The 16917-nt window shown below is 41.5% G+C and overlaps 1 protein-coding gene across 2 annotated transcripts in view; it reads left to right on the forward strand.

The window, feature by feature from the left end:
* Window positions 1-16917, forward strand: part of kirrel1b (kirre like nephrin family adhesion molecule 1b) — an 83560-nt gene that overhangs the window by 47901 nt on the left and 18742 nt on the right. For both annotated transcript variants that reach the window (XM_033649952.2, XM_033649953.2), the window contains exons 2-4: window positions 4038-4187; window positions 12587-12736; window positions 13724-13881. In XM_033649952.2, coding sequence (XP_033505843.1) covers window positions 4038-4187; window positions 12587-12736; window positions 13724-13881 — 458 coding nt within the window. The remainder of the gene's footprint in view (window positions 1-4037; window positions 4188-12586; window positions 12737-13723; window positions 13882-16917) is intronic.

Here is a 16917-nt window from a genome sequence, read left to right on the forward strand (position 1 = left end):
CTGTGCTGGCATCAGATGATGCAACCCAGTGAAACGTGGCTGGTCTGTGTCGTCCATAGGCATTTCTAGGGCAGGCTCAAAACTGGAAGTTACTGTCCTGATTGCCTGCATGAACGTAGAACCGGACCCATGTCAAGATAGACTTTAGACATATGACTTAACTCTCAATCAAAATCATGCTCACTGATGTTAACCTGCACCTGTGTGGGTTTCTAGCACAGCTCATCTATTCTGGGAGAGTCAGTGTTTTCCATTGAATCTTAATACCTTAGCTCATATATAATGGAATGTGTGAACATCTTTTAAAAGCCATGTACATATACTTAATGCTTAAATATTAAGAGTTTAAATTGATAAAGGGCCAGCTGGATGGTACTTGTATAGATGTTTAATAAAGCTCGGTCTGATGGAAAATAGAGGACAGCGTGAATAAAAGATATTAAAGACATTAAGGATAATATGTTTGGACACCGAGGCTGTTATTGTGAAGCTCCGTCTATTGTACCACTGGGTCATTATGCAATGAGAGGGAGAGAGAGGAAGATAAGATATACCTAACATCATCCCTCAGGGTAATGATGCAGGGTGGTAAGGATGAAGAGGAGGAAAGAAAGGAGGAGGAGGAGGAAGGAAGGAAGGAGGCTGGGAAGAGAGATGGACAGAAGCAAGTGCAGAGACAGGGAAGGACGGGCAGAGGAAGAGAGTGGGAAGAAGTGAGATGATAGAAACACAAGAGGAAGGAAATGCTCAAAGATGTGGACAGAGATTAAAGTAAAGAGGAAGAGAGACACTGGAGAAATAGAAGAAAAGAAAGCAAGAGATAGTGAAAGATAGAAAACTTGCTATGTTGGAATAAAGACAAATAAAAAGAGAGGAAAAGAGAAAATTGGAAGGATAGATGAAGTTAGACAAGAAGAGAAAAGAAAAGGAGGCAGAGACAGACAGACAGATAGACAGACAGATTGGTTGGTAAACCTGGAAAGAGACAGAAAGACAGAATGAAGGAAGAAGAGGTGAACACATGGGAGCGGAGGTAGACAGGGAATTTGAAAGTGGAGGGGGCAGAAGAGATAGAGGAGGAGTTTGTGTGTGTGTGTGTGTGTGTCGGGGTAGGAGGAGAGGAGGAGGAGGAGGAGGAGGGTGGGTATCCCGTAGGGTTAATTACATCTCTGTTCTCTGTCAGTGCGGCTCTCTCCTCCGCGATCTGAGTCCCTGCTGCAGGCTGACAGGCCACACACACACACACACACACACACACACACACACACACACACGCACATAAACACAGATAAATACACACACTTCCATGCACACTCAAATATCACGACACACAAAAAGAAATGTTCTCTGTCTCCTCCTTTTTGTCTTTCTGTCATTATTTCTCTCTCTCTCTCTCTCTCTCTCTCTCTCTCTCTCTCTCACACACACACACACACACACACACACACAATAACACACCGCAGTCTGTCCCAGGGGGTCCTGCGTTGTTCTGTACAGAGAGTTATACACGAAGAAGAGGGCCCTTGCTCGTAATAGCTGTTAATTTTGCATAAATCATGCATAACATGACCCACATGTAAATCACTCATGTCAGCAGGATATCACATCCCAACAGCTCCGTCTTCTCCTTCTCCATAGGAAACAGCAGCAACTTCCATTTTCATTGTTTTGTCTCAGCTCCTGTGTTTGTCTTTGACTCCTGAAGATGAAAGATGGACGTAGTTCCAGTGTGGGGAAAATCATGATCACTTTTCCTGTCAGGGTTTATGAAGAAAAAAACATTAATATTTTGGCATCTTCATCGAGGTTGTATAACTTATTATTAATAGATAAAATACATCATAGCAGTCTTTGGATCTGCACGTCTTGACTTGTGTGCCATTGATCTCATCTTTGTGCCAGTAGGAGAAGTGTGAGCTCATGTTAAACTGTGGGTTATACGTGTATGTGTGATGGCTGTTTGATCATTCACTGGAGATGTCTGACTGTGTATGCATTCTGGTCTATTGAGGCTTTTTCAAGTTGCAACATTTGAATCATTGTGTCATCTTTTTGCCTTGTCCTTGAAGAGCACATTTCCTGTGATTAGTAATTGGGAGTGTTTTTGCATTTATTTAAAAGCAGTATGCAGTAAGAAAAAAACGGATAACATGTGGAGGCATGCAACAAAGGTTCCCAACCAGATTCAGTCCAAACCTCAGAGAAAAACAGCCCTGTCTTCTAGAAATTACATTTATACACAACTAATGAGACTACAGCTAAGAAACTAAGAAAACGCAATTACGAGGACAAGGAATCGTTGCAAATTGATGTATCTGGCAAGTTGCAAAAATGTTGCTAATGTCTCGGTCAACACAAAACTTGGTAAGTGCAAAAGTTGAGCCAGCTGTAACACTGTTCTTTTGTAAACTCAGAGATGATATTTCAAAAATCACAGTGTCTGCTTTACGTTTGGCCAGAAAAAAAAACACAACCAAACAACAGCCATAGTTCAGTGTTTCAAGGCGGATTTTCTTTTACACTTCAAAAGGATAGAACAACTATCAGCGCACCGTCACAGCAGTTGTCTTCTTGATTCAGTATTCAAAAGGAAAGTTGATGAAACATCAAAGTGCGTCTTGTGAAGTCTGAAGATCCCCGTCTTCAATAAATGAGCCTTCTGCACATATAACATGACAGGTCGTGTAATCCTCCTGACAAATCAGTAAATCTCCCTGTTGTTTGCACCTTTGTGGCTCAATCCCTCTGAGACGTGTTCCTCAGAGCCACGGCCTGCTTTATTAACTAGTTTTTCCTTAATTAGCTAATAGGATTGTTTTAACCATGATCCAAGAACAGAATAGCCCACGGGAAGACAAACACCAACTCTGTGGAAGTGTATGTGTGTGTGCACAAATGTGAGATTGGATATGTGTGCCTGCATGTATCCTCAGCTGTGTGACTCAATGTGCAATTGCATGTGTGTGAATGACTCAGTGAGGTGTGTGTGTGTACGAGTGCATGCTGGGTGTGATTCAGTGTTGCATGCGTGCAGGAACTTCTGTTTGTGTGAGATTGAGCCTATTTGTGTGTGAGCTCATGCACGTGCGTGTGCGTGTGTCATCTAAGGCACCACAGTCTCCTTCTCTGCCTTAATTAACGCGCCTTCTTGCAAGACTTTCTCTGGAATATGAAAGAATTTTACCTGATGATGCAAACGGCTGAAAACAGCGGCGGGTTGGTGCCTCGCCTCCTCACCTGACACTTTCTCTTTATGCGAGAGCGTTAATGTATGCTGGCGCTACATTTGTAGTTTTTATACCCATGTATTTTAGCGGCACTGCAATAGCCAAAAGGCTTATTTTGCTGGAGGAAATGTGTGTGTGTAAGCAAAATCCTTTGTACTGTGTGATGAAAAAGAGCAGGCTGTATCACAGCTTGGCAATGATGTTCTCGCAACACGAGCGCACTTACACATCCGTGCAGGCACACACACACACACACACACACACTTTCACTCACACATACCCACGCAGAGACACACATAAGCCTCAGTAAAGTCCAGGGAAAACTTGAAAAGGGGGCAAGAAAGAGACAAAACAGAAGCAGAAGGCACAGAGGAATGACAAATATGCAAATTCCAGCAATGGAGCTCAGGGCCCAGTTAAAAAGAGAAATGATTAAAATGATTTTATGAAGTATAATATGTGAACTCTCGTGTGTCCCTCCATTCAGCCAGTGCATATGTGCATAAATGCAGGCAATTCAATTCAAAACCTTACCGTCCCGTAAGAGGAATTTCACTCACAGACAGGGTTTATATTAAAACACACTCACAATAAAAAAAAACATAATAAAAAAGGACAATAAAAACACCATATACACAATAAAGACACATAACAAATCACCCCAACAGCCTCCATATGGACAAGCACAAGTCGATAAGACCGTTGAGGGACTGTGTAGCTCGATACAGTGCAATAAAGGATGGCAGCTCACGGCCAGGTCACAATGAAAGGAACTTAAAATTGATTTCCCTCTCTGTCCCTCTGTTGCAGTGTGGTGCATTCGCTTCTCGCAAGAGCCTGCGGACCAGTCAGTGGTACTGGGAGAACGGGTGGTGTTGTCCTGCGTGGTCTTCAACTACAGCGGCATCGTCCAGTGGACCAAAGATGGCCTGGCTCTCGGCATCGGAGAGGGTCTACGAGGTGAGGCAGGGGAAAGAAATCCTGTAGTGGGAGAGAAAAAAAAAAACCTTGCAGCTTCACCAAGCTGCAGGGATCAAAGTGAAGTGAAGAAGGGGAATAACTCAGCCACGGTTTCGGTTCAGTTTTGACTCTAAGAACCCTGACAAAAGCTATTATGGCTGAAAAGTGTAGGGGTTTTTAACATTAAGGGAATGAACACTGAACAGAGAGAGAGAGAGTTAAGAGCCAAGAGGCGTATGAGTGACAATCGGGGCAAAAATGAGTCCTGTATATCATGCTGAATTAGAGAAAATCCCTCACACTGCTGACAAAAGCAGACGCACATTCGCATTTACATTTTAAGCCGACACGCACATCCAGTATGACTTGCTGTGAGTGCAACAGAAGAATACACTTCATTTCAGAGATAGGGAAGCATCACATGCAACAAAAAGTGAGCAGAGTCAAAGGGTCATAGCCACAACAGACAAAGAAGAGTTCTTTTCTGCATTAAGGAGATGGATCTGAGGAAACTCAGAAGTGCAAGAGTAAGAAGCGCAGAGAAGAAGAAAAGTAAAAGTGTCCTTCTCCACTGACCTTCAACCTCGTTTTACAAAAAATATTCAAACAAGCTTCTGACTATTGTGGCTTACTGTTTGCTGGTATTGACATCTTATGACTGCAGCTGCTGATAGCTCTTACTCTTTGCCCAGACACATTTTGGCAAATATTTCTGAATAAAAAGTGTCTCAGACTTTTATCTGTTGAAAGGTGAAAGCAACATCTCAGAAACAGAACTGTCAAACTCTGCTGAAGGATGGTTATTAGGGGCTCTCTTGAACAGCTTAAAAAACTTCCTTAATATTGTTTTATCACCTTGATACTTCACTTATAAGACTTGCTTATAAATTTGATTCTGAGCAAATGAGTAGTGGTTAGAAGTAGTGGTGGAAAAAGCACTCAGATCTTTAAGTTAAATAAAAGCTGCAGTACAACTGTGCCAAAAATACTCTATTAAGTAAGTGTCATGCATGTTTTTAAATGTAAAATTAGACAAATATTTACTTCTAAATGTACTCAAAGTACCAAAGTTACAAGTACTCAAAGAGTTAATTTGCAAAAAACAAACCAAAAAAAGATAAAAGCCATTCTTTGACTGAATAAACAACACTAGTTTGATTGATATTCCCTTGAGTACAAAACACAATCATGGTTTGTGAAAACTATGAAAAGAAATTTGAAAAAATATATCTCTTGTCAAAGCAAAAATTTGCAAAAAGCAAAAATGCGATTGATATTCCCTGGATTGGACAAAAAAACATGATTTAGTATAAGAAATTATAACAGAGATATTTGTTTTTCCAAACGTCTATTAATGCCTGAATGCCTACGAATGGGGGGTAGCATTTCACCTCCAAGCCAACTGGTATCAGCTCTCTTCGCCTTTTTTTAGTCTAATAAATAAACAAACACTTACTTTCAGCAGAAAAATACAACTGACTTCCATCTTCCATCTTTCTGAATTCAGGTTTCTCTCTTTCATCGAACTGAGTCAAGCTTAATTGGCTTGTGAACCCATCGTAAAACACATTTAATTTAAACTCGACAGAAACAAAATAAAACTTACTAAAACCATCTTGGTTAGCCTTTCCATTGTTCCAGCAATCACTAACTTTGATTTGGTTGAAATGAACCTGTAATTCTCAGAGTTAGATCATTTTTGTGGGGTTTCTTTTCTTGTGCGCTGTGAGGGTCCAAGGATAGAGGTTGTCATGTGTAAAGCCCTCTGACGCAAATTGTGATTTGTGATAATGGATTTATAAATAAAACTGAATTGAATTGAATGGAATTGAATTGAATGGAATTGAACTGAATTGAATTGAACTGAATTGAATTGAAAATATGTTGGTTGTATATGCTCTCCTTCCCCACTGCCCCCTGAGCAGCAGTTCTTACTTGTTCTTTGGAGGCAGATCATTTAATTAGCAAAATAAAATGACAAACAATCCCCCCAAAAAACAATCAACGGTGTACTAAGCTCATCTACATGGCGAACCCTATTAATGAGCCCTTGGAGCAGCTCTACTTCTTTGTCAGATCATGTTGGACAGAGGGCAGACTGGAAGCTTCAGTGACTCACTATCACCTCTTGACCAACAAGTGGTGTTATGGGATAGGATGGGCCATGACTAGCTGGTTAGAATATTCAAAGCTAAATTTCTGGCCATATCTTACACATTGCACCTTTAATATTGCAGCAGTGTAGTATCGGCAAGAGCCATCGACGGATCCCAGCTAGTCCGAGAGTGAGAGCGATGTTTTAGCCTGGCTACATTTTACAATGCTAATTGCAAATGTTAGCTGGGCTGCCGGACTACTCACCTAACACAACCGTAATACCTGCCCCATTGCTGGGACCGAGCCGAACCCATGCTACGATTGTAACATGAAATTTAATTGAATCAACATAGTGACATGTGCCTAATGTTACTGTAACACTAATTTAAACAGACATTTGACTTTATGTTGTTACTTAGCCTACCTGTCCAGGAGAAGAAGAGCTAGCTCCGAGTCAGATTGTAGCCCCTTTAGCTCTCGTAGTGCTCTCCACCTTGGAAATGCAAGGCCAATGTTAATCCGGGTTCTGTCCCTTTCTTTATCCGACAACTTCTTTGCCAACGGCCGTTGTTTCTTTAGAGGTAATGTCGGATCCTGGTCATCTTCAGGTGGACGTTTCGTTCCGCTCTCCGCCATTTCGCTTCGAAAATACACGCTGCCATTGCTCACTGGCTGTAGCCTTTTATAGGGAGGGAGGGCCAAGGGCTCCGAGAGGAGGGAGGAGGCAGCAATTCACATGAACGTCCATGAACGCGCAGCCGGACCAGCTTGTAAACAAGGGGTTGGAGATCAACACAGAGAGAGGGTGTGTGAGGTCATGCTATACTCCAGATGAAATTATACCTCTAGTTCAATTTTTTAATTCCTTCAATCTAGAAATGATGAATTTCCGCTTATTGCCCCTTTAATCAAAAACAAGCTGCATATGGCAAGTAAAGAAGACTGGCAAATAGCAAAAATGGGAATTTTGGTTAATAATCTGTGAAATCCCCCTTTTTATTTTTTAATTGTTTGGTTTCATTGTTTTAAATCATTATCTGTCAGTGGATGAAGACTATCAATGGCATCTGATATCTTTGATGCTAAGCACATTGCTTTTGTGTTTCTGCTCTGCCTGTCAATCAAACTGTGACAAGGACTGTGCCATCATGTGGATCTTAGATGTGGCGTTGGTGCGGTTAAGTTTCAGTCAGTTACACAACAAGGACTCAAACACAAATGCCATCCGAATACTACTAAACTGTCCCATTTTTTTCTGAAGAAAAACTCATTAGACAAATCTTTCATTACCCACATGAAACCCTATCTGAAAATCATTCTGCGATAAAGGGTAAAACACATTTATTTCTATATGAAAATGTCAGATATTTACTTTAATGAAAAAATCTAACAATATACTCAACAAAATGTAACATTATAAACGATAAGCACATTAGCGCTCACATACTTTGTGCCCTTTCAGCTCTGCACCGCACATCACATTTCTCATCACACTGTAAATGAATCCACAAAGAACAGCACACATTGCACAAACACATCTCACACACACACACACACACACACACACACACACACACAGTCACACAAGTGATAATCTGACATGTGATGTGAATCTTGTGTTCAACTCAATTTAATTCACAGGTTCAGTAAAGGTCAGCACGTCTCTCTGTCTCTCACTCTCCCCCACCCTTCTCTTATTTCCTGCTCCCCGTCTTTCAGACTACAGCTCCATCATCACTTGCTTTATGTATTTCCCAGATCCCCTCCATTGCTTTTCATTTCTCTCCCTCTCCTCTCCTCCCTTCCTCCTCCCTCTCTCTTTATGTCGGTAATGCTCTCTTTGTCCTTGCAGCCTACTGCGAGCATGGTTCTGATGATAAACACACCGGCGTTTGATAAACATGTTGTCCTCTCTGTCTCTTTTCCTCTGCTTTTCAACCATCTATCATCACCTTCTGTCCATTATTTATCCTTAAGTTGTCTGTGCTGCTATTCTTCCCTTCATCCTTGACACACTGTCTGTCAATCTTCTGCTTTTCATGTTTGAAATATAATCAAGAGGTTGTGTCATGTATGGAGGAAAGTCTGTAAGTTGTCAGTATTTGCACTGACAAATCATATTAATTTATTCTGATGTAACAGCATGTTGTTGATGCATGAAATGTGATGTATAAGAGGTTGTTGTTATGCGCCCTGTATGATTTTATACAGCTGTTGATGAGTGTGGGAGTGCAGATTGTGCATTAAATTCATACCTGCAGTTTGCACACCCACCCACACACACACACACACACACGCAGGAGATTTGCGTTCATTCACCAAAAAGCCTTTCAGTATGATCAATGTATAGTAACATGTACATGTACATGTGCATCGTGTCAATATAAATACATAAAACACACATCTACTCACTACCTGCAGGCATTAGTGGCAGTTTATTGTTCGTCCTCAACCTCCTCCTCCTCCTCCTTCTTCTCCTTCTCCCCGGGGTGCTTTCACCTCTGTGGTTGCTATGCTGCGAGGTGCTGGAGTGGATGATGTAATCTCCACTAATACTTTTGTCCCCCCCAACCCAACACCCCCCCCCCCCCCCCCCCCCAACCTCACCCTCCTTCCTCCTCTCCGCACCCCCCAACTGCTTGCCTGCCTTTGCCATCTGAATCCATGATGTCATGTTAGGATTGGGCACAGAGGATCAATGAGTGCCCCCTAGTGGGACGTCACGCTCAATTATGTCTTTGTCTGAGAGGCAAGGGTTCAAACAGAGAGAAAAGTGTGTGTGGGGGGGGGGTGTTGTAATTGGAACACCGCTGCCTGTAGTTCTGCAGTTTGTGTATCGTACAGGAACTGATGTGGCGTCATTGTATATGTGGCGATGTTTGATCAGTCTTTGTGTAAAAACCCTTCAGCTGTTTATCTCTGACTGTGTTTGCTGTATTGCTGTGTGCTTGTTTATGTGTGTGTGAATGTGTGTGAGTGTTCCTGCATTCACTACCTTCCCCCGTGTTGTTTACGTAAAGGACGTACTTCCATGATCTCCAGAGGATCTGCTTAATGCAAAAAGGTCTTCAGAACCTCTGAAATAAATGCTAATAATGCTAATAATGCTATTTGTGTGTTATGATAAAAAGCTTTGACATTTTCACTAAATACACATCCCATTTGCTGCTCGCTGTCTCTGATTGATTTAATGCAATTGCGATTCAGCTTTTATCCATTTCATGAGAGCTTTTACATCTAATTTATATTGTAAACAAGTCAGGTGTCAGCAGAGCACAGAAATACAGTCCCTGACACTGAATAAAAGATGATGAGTAGATGTATGAATGTTTTCAGTGATTTTCTTTTCCTTTTCTTATATGCTTTTTATGTTCCTTATACTGAAAAACGACGTGATGTGCAGTTTGAAAAATTATGCTTTATACTGAGATATTGAAATAATGATTATGAACAGATTCATATGTTTATACATGATGGATTCATCTGACAAGGATTACTGATAAGAGTTGGCAGTGGGATAAGGTGGTTACCATGGGCTCCAGTACATGCTATTGTGACGGTCCCCTAATGCATGCTAGTTACTAGTTATATGGCGCCCACACACATAACTGGCACCTGTTTATAAAAAGCTTTGCTGCTTTTTCCTCCTGTTTGTTTCTCTCACTTCCTTTCTTATAGCCTATTTTATGTTTAAAAGGCATGACTGCTCGGTGGACTTGCAGATGTGCTCAGCTTGTCAGTCTTGACAGATTTTGCACCTGAACTAGCTACTGTGTTGTATCGCATTGTACCGTATCATATCGTATCATACCGTATCGTATCGCATTGTATCGCATCGTATCGTATCGTATCGTATCACATGATCAAATAAAGACTTGACATTATGGGCTCTAGTTTCGCAGACTGGGCGTGGCGGGGGCGCAGCGCACCTGCGCTTCGCCAACTGGGTGTGGCCAGGTGGATTTTGTAAGTTTGGCACACCGTGCCCTGGTGCAGCTACTCCTCTATCCCACCTCCGTCCCTCCTACCAGCGCAAGTCAGAAAGAGGGAGGAGAGAAGGCGTGGAGTGGGTTTTACACACATCACACCAATCAAATGAGTCCCTCTCCTCACCCTTAAATGCGCCACGTGAAGGCGTAATGAGAGTTTACTCAATTCGCCCTGGCAGAAGAGATCAGCAGCGTCAGACAGCCAAACTCCTTCCAGAAGGAAACTGATGTTTTGGTCCGGGAGGTCCAAGCTCACAGTGTCCAAATATACGGAACTGCGAGCAGGCCTCCACGGGCTGATGATGCAAAGGTAGCCTGGGAGGAGGTCACCACAATTGTAAATCAATGTTGCGTTTCTCTCATGCGCGCGTGTGCTCTCTCTTTCTCTCTCGCAGTCTCACTCTGTTTCTTTTCTTTTGACTTTTCTAAGATGACAGATGCTGAATATATACTCCCTATCTGATGCTGTGGCTGTTTGTGGTTGGCTGAGAGGGATGTGAACTCATTAGTTTGCAGCTGTGTTAACCAAATCAGGTTGGCACGTTTGGCATTACGCGTGCCAAACGTGCCAAACGGTGCCAATCCCCTTTGATCTGACATCAGATGTGACGGGACAGTCGATATATAGAGATACATTTATGTGCTGATTGCAGATAGTTGCACTGAATAGTGGTTTTGTGGCTATTTATTGCATCGTTAATGTGCCTGATATTCTGGAAGCCTGCCTGTGAGGTTTTGGTGACGTGTGTGCACTGTCTGCCGGTCAGCCAAACTTCGGCTTATACCGGCTGCGCTCCCCCTGCGCTGACAGTAGACCTGGTTTCAGCTGGCGAGCTTTTAGCGCACCTTTGGCGAAGCCTTTTGGCACGAAACTGTCACTGCGCCAAGCTGGATCTGTCGTCACCTCCCCCTGCTGTGCCACCACACCCATCTCAGCGCACCTCGGTCTGCCAAACCACCAAACTGAGCGCGCCTCGGGTTGCGCTGCTCGAAACTAGCTCTGTGCGGGGTTCGCCACCCTGCACCACCCTGCGCTGCGCCGGGAAACTAGAGCCCTAGGCAACAACAACATACATGTTACCCACCAATCATCATTGCATACCTGTACATGACAAAAAAAAAAAAAATATTTATTTAATTTAACTTTTTTTTATACATATAGCCCATTTTTCTAGTTCATGTAGAATAAGCATATCATTTTGTTATAGATTGCCAAGGACTATTTTACAAAAAAGGAAAGAGTGAAAAGAAAAAAGAAAATCATGGCAGAGAGGGATTTGCATTTTCGAGGGCATATAGCCTTTAGCAAATGGCAACATTTAAAATGTAATGTGAGTTCCTCTTTGAAGACAGGTGCAGTTTGAGGTGGCAGTCTGACTCATTTGCAAGGCCCCCCCACCCTCCCCCCCCTAGGGGCCCCAGTGCAACAGCACTGCCTGTGCTGTCTATATTTATGCCCCTGAGAGTTAGCTTATCGTGTGTATTTTCAAACATATTTTAATTTTAACCCCAGAGGGGTCACATATACCCCCTGTTGAAGACCCATGATTTAGATGAAGTACTTCTTTAAATTAACTACGTCTAACTAAGTCTAATTTATTAACTAAGTAAGTAAGTAAGTAACTAAGTCTTTGCATATTTGATGAGCTATACTTTTCCAACCTAAACTTTCTTGGCAGGAAGTGAAAATTTGGAACAGTTAAAAATTACAGTCAATAAAACAATGTTCCCACAGATTTTAAGACATTCTTCATAACAAGAAATATCATAATAAGTGAAAAAATGCCAGCTCTAAAATGTGAACCTGGGGCTTTTTTCCCCCTGCGAATTTACATTTCCCCTGTGAATCTACATTTTGGTCTTGTTTACTAGATGAGCAGACGGAAATAAAAAGTTTTGCTCCAAAACCTGAAATAAACTTATTTTTTTCAGTGGTACTACCTGAATCTCATCACTCAGTGTTTCTAAAATAAAGATGATATTATCCTCAGACGGATCATTTGTGAAGGCAGTGCTATTATGATGACTCATGAGTGTAATGGCAGCGTGAAGTGTGCCTCTTTCTTCATGCCAGCAATCATTTTTAAAACAGTGGGTCATGTTTTTCCAGGTGGTACCACTATTTTTAAATTACATCCCAGAAGTTAATTTTGTAAACTCGTCAAGCTTTTCTGACCTGCAAATAAACACGCATGACTCACAGTGGAACTAAAACAGAAACTCCAACAAGTGAGTTTTCTACTGGGTGTCTCTCCATCTATTTAACTGTAAACCTGGTGTGTGTTTGTGTGTGTGTGTGTGTGTCTCCTGCAGCCTGGCCTAGGTATCGTGTGCTGCGGGCTCTGGACATCGGCCAGTACAACCTGGAGATCTCCAATGCCGAGCTGTCTGATGACTCTCTGTACGAGTGTCAGGCCACAGAGGCTGCCCTGCGCTCCAGGAGGGCCAAACTCAATGTACTCAGTAAGTGAACTGGCTGCAGATAGAGGGGCCATTTTTCTTTTCAGCCACTACTGTTTGAGGAAAGGACCTTTTCATTCCCGAGTAACTGGAGATGACTATCAAATCAAAGAAGCTTCACACTCAGAGCCGAATTTACAGATGAGCAGTGTGGTTAAAGTGCATGATCAATTTAGATGCACACGTTAAGATCTGGTCCAAGTGGCTCTATGCTGATGACTATATTTGATGTGTCAGTCTTGCACTAAAGCTTTGGGGGTTTTTTTCATCTGTGTCCATCAGCTTCCAAAGCCCATGAGCTTCTTTGGTATGGGAAACAGGTTCAGCTCTCAGATTTGGTTGAAACTTGAGAGAGCTATGTAACTCTTAAGCAAGGCATTCACTGTATCTCCTCAATCTTGTGGAGCTGTCCATCTGACGAGTTACCATGGATATCTTAACATCAGCCATAACATTTAGTGTAAAGTTGCTTTTGACTGTGCAGTACTGATGGTTAGGAGGAATGAAATGTAGAAGAGAAACAAGATGTTGGAGAGGAATTTTGAAATCATAAACTCACAGCAAAGAGGTTCAAGGTCAAGCAGTTAAAACCTCCTGAGGAAAATGCTTGAGAGCAGATTTGGATATCACAACAACATGGTGTTAACTTCATCCTGATTCCCTCAAGAGCAGAACGGCTTAGTATTACATTTTGCTGTTGTATAGTGTATAGTGAAAACCATGTTCTATATTTCCAAGATGTGATCTTTTAAGGAACACAGCTTTGTTTTAAGTCTGATGGTAATGCTACCTGAGGAATCCAATGTGTTTTAGTGATTTTAAGAGGTAGAGCAAGACACTTTTGTTGGCTTTTCTATTTGAACATCACCCAATCTGGACATATTTTGTTCATGTACTGTATATGTACATATTTAGGTGCGTATGCATGAGTGCACACTTGCATAAATGAGTCCTTTTTAAAGCTTGCATTTGTGTGTGTCTCTCCTCCAGTCCCTCCTGAGGACCCGGTGGTCGAGGGAGCCCCGGAGCTCCTGCTGATGGCCGGGACTCCATACAACCTGACCTGTGTGACCCGCGGGGCCAAGCCTGCAGCACACATCCAGTGGACCAAAGATGGAGTCCCTGTGGAGGGGGCCCACCAGTCCACGGTGACTCACACACACCCATGCACACATGCAGATAACAGCAAGCACACATGCGCAAGCCATGCAACATAAAACCCACATAAAACCATGCAGAGATTATCACACTAAAATGAGATCTGCATAATCTCGAAAGCCTACTGGTGGCTTCAAAGGTGTTTTCTAGTACTCGAGTAGTAACAGTCTGCTCCTCAACAGCAGCCATTCTCAGTGTGTTTGTTTGTTTGTTTATATGCTTTTTGCTGCGGGCACTGCAAAGGGGAATTACAGTATGTATACCTCAGGCCACACATCACCCCTGGAGTCTTGCATTAGGGAAGTACAGCATCCAGTGCAAAGTCAGCACAAGACTTTTATGGTTCTTGGTTGACAAAATAATATCTTGGCAGCCGGGACAATATTTATTATATAATGCACTTGAATGCTTACAAATATCAGATTCTGACCTGCTAACCAGTTGGCAGCATCATTTTGCACCTTAAAACCTGGTAGGAGATAATTAACACAGTACATATTTTCAATAGTGGCAATGAAAAGGCCCAAATATCTCTGAAATGCATCACTGGTATCTATTTGCCATATCACACTAATTAACACACTTCAAAGGAAGTATCCTAATTCCTCACTATAAGAAAGCTGCTACTGCTCTGTCCTTGGATGAAAGGCACAGCAGCCACACAAAATGAAATCGACAACAACACAGTTGCACATTTAGTGAAACAAAACCGCAGTTTTGGACCAAGATGAGACACATTAAACTGCAATTTGACAAAACTTTGCAACCTTAAATATCCCTTGCCTGGCTCGGCTAAAGAAGGATGCCACAGTCAACAATGCTGACACAGCAGATCATACATGTTTCATCTGGTAGACGTACATGTGCATATGTTAAAGGAAAAGTGCAACACTTCTTTTAAAGCCAAAAAATAATTACTTGAAAAACAACAGCATGAGTGTCACATCATACCTTTATTGTAGCATTCATTTGTTATGTCTGTTTAGATTTGGGGGTGCAATGTGTTAGTTCAGCCATCCACAGTCAGAAAAACTGTTACTCACTCAATATTTATAAGCTGTTTAACATTCCAGCTGTTTTGTGAATCAAGAGAATCATAGTAATTGTACATTTGGTTTCTCTACATTTAAGAGGTTTTAAAAATGGGGAAAAAGGCAATAATGTTTAGAATGAAACTTGATAGCACCTGCATGGTTACTTGTGTTTTTATTAGGCTGAGGGGTCATTTCACTTCCTGCAATTAAATAAATATACTTCCAGTATTTCATTCTTTATTCACACAAGTGCTGCCTACATACTGATTCTAAAACAAAAATGTGTTTCAATACATCCAAATCACATTTTCATGAGATCATATGGTGGCCATTTAACATACCCAAGTTCCTAGGCCACTGAGTCTGCAAGGTATCCCAGTTTTGACTTTTGCTCCAGTTCTTTTTGTGAACACCTAAAGTACTCACATGAGAGTAGGAAAAACGTGCATGAGATTTATTTGAGATTACAATAATGGCAGGTAAGTCCGTCAATATTACATTATGTCAGGTCCACTACCGACTTGACACCCTCTTCCTATATATTCTCACATATTACAGATTCTGCCTCACTATAACACTGCATACCATGGTCAAAAATTTATATGATATACACCTATGAAGACCTCACATCATCTTTCATGCGCAATGTTGTATAAATCTGTTTTTGTCATACGCACTATATGGCCTTACAGCACCATACCTGTCATCAGTAAAATTTAAACATAACCTCAGGAAAAACTATTCAAAATATACAGAAACTGTAAACTTAAGTAATATCAGAACCTACATAATGTGTCATACCCACACAGACATTATTACCAAGTATAAATATATGTGTAAGTGACTCTTTCAAGTTTTGAACTGACATAATTGATCCAGTGTTTTCCAATACCTGTGTCTTGCGTATGATGTGTGTATAATTACACACCCACTTCAATAAACTTTGTCTTACCAACATTGACCACATGGGAAGAGAAGCACATGTGGCTACAGAACACACACATCCCAGACATCAGCCACTTTACACACATTTTCTGGTCGTGACACAACTTGTGCACAGATCCAAGAGATGTTTAATTAACCCATGTGCACCACCACAGACTCCCTCACACACACGCATACAGGCAGGAACTGTACTAGGTGACACTTAGGATCACAGTGTTACATTCTGCACTCTTTTCTCCCACATTCATACTCTTCACGCTCATGTATACTCTCCTACACACATGAAATTATGCCTGCAAGCACACACACACACATTCACATATGCACACTCATGCTTTCATATGCACAGAGACAGAGCCGCAAACACTGACTCACACACGCTCAAACACAGATGTTTTTACATCTCTTGCAGCCAGTTCTCTGCCCCCCACACATGCTCATACATATTACATGCCGCTCTTATATTATCGTGTTACTGACCACGCATTTACACAGCAGTGAAGGCTGTACACACTTTCTTGACAGATTTTGAAGCTGCATTGCAAAGCACCCCACCTCCAGAATCCAACCAGACTGGATTCTGTTCTTATTGTGCAGAAAAAGATTTAAAGCTTATGGGAATTTCTTTGGCTGCAACAAGGAGTTATTTTTTCTTACTGTTTCATCTATCAATTATTATTATCCAATTAATAACAAAAATCTTCAGTCTGTAAAATGTCAAAAACTGTGAGCAATGCCCATCGCAAATTCCCAAAAGCCCTAGATATCGTCATAAAATTGCTTCTTCTGTCTGATCAATTAACCAAACCCCAAATATGTACAGTATTTCATCTACAATGATACAAAAGTAAGAAAAGTAGCAAAATATTTTTTTTAACTGATTAAACAATGAAATGTTTTAGCACTGCTGTGTTTCTTTTCTTATTCACAGAAGTATTCAGCTCTTATTTTGAATGCAAAGTCCAGTATCATTATAAAACTGAATTGCTTTCAATAATTGAAAGAACATTTGCAGACAGTTATTTTCCTGCACCAACATTAAACATC

This window comes from Epinephelus lanceolatus, chromosome 12, assembly GCF_041903045.1.
Source record: "Epinephelus lanceolatus isolate andai-2023 chromosome 12, ASM4190304v1, whole genome shotgun sequence".
Lineage (NCBI taxonomy): Eukaryota > Metazoa > Chordata > Actinopteri > Perciformes > Serranidae > Epinephelus > Epinephelus lanceolatus.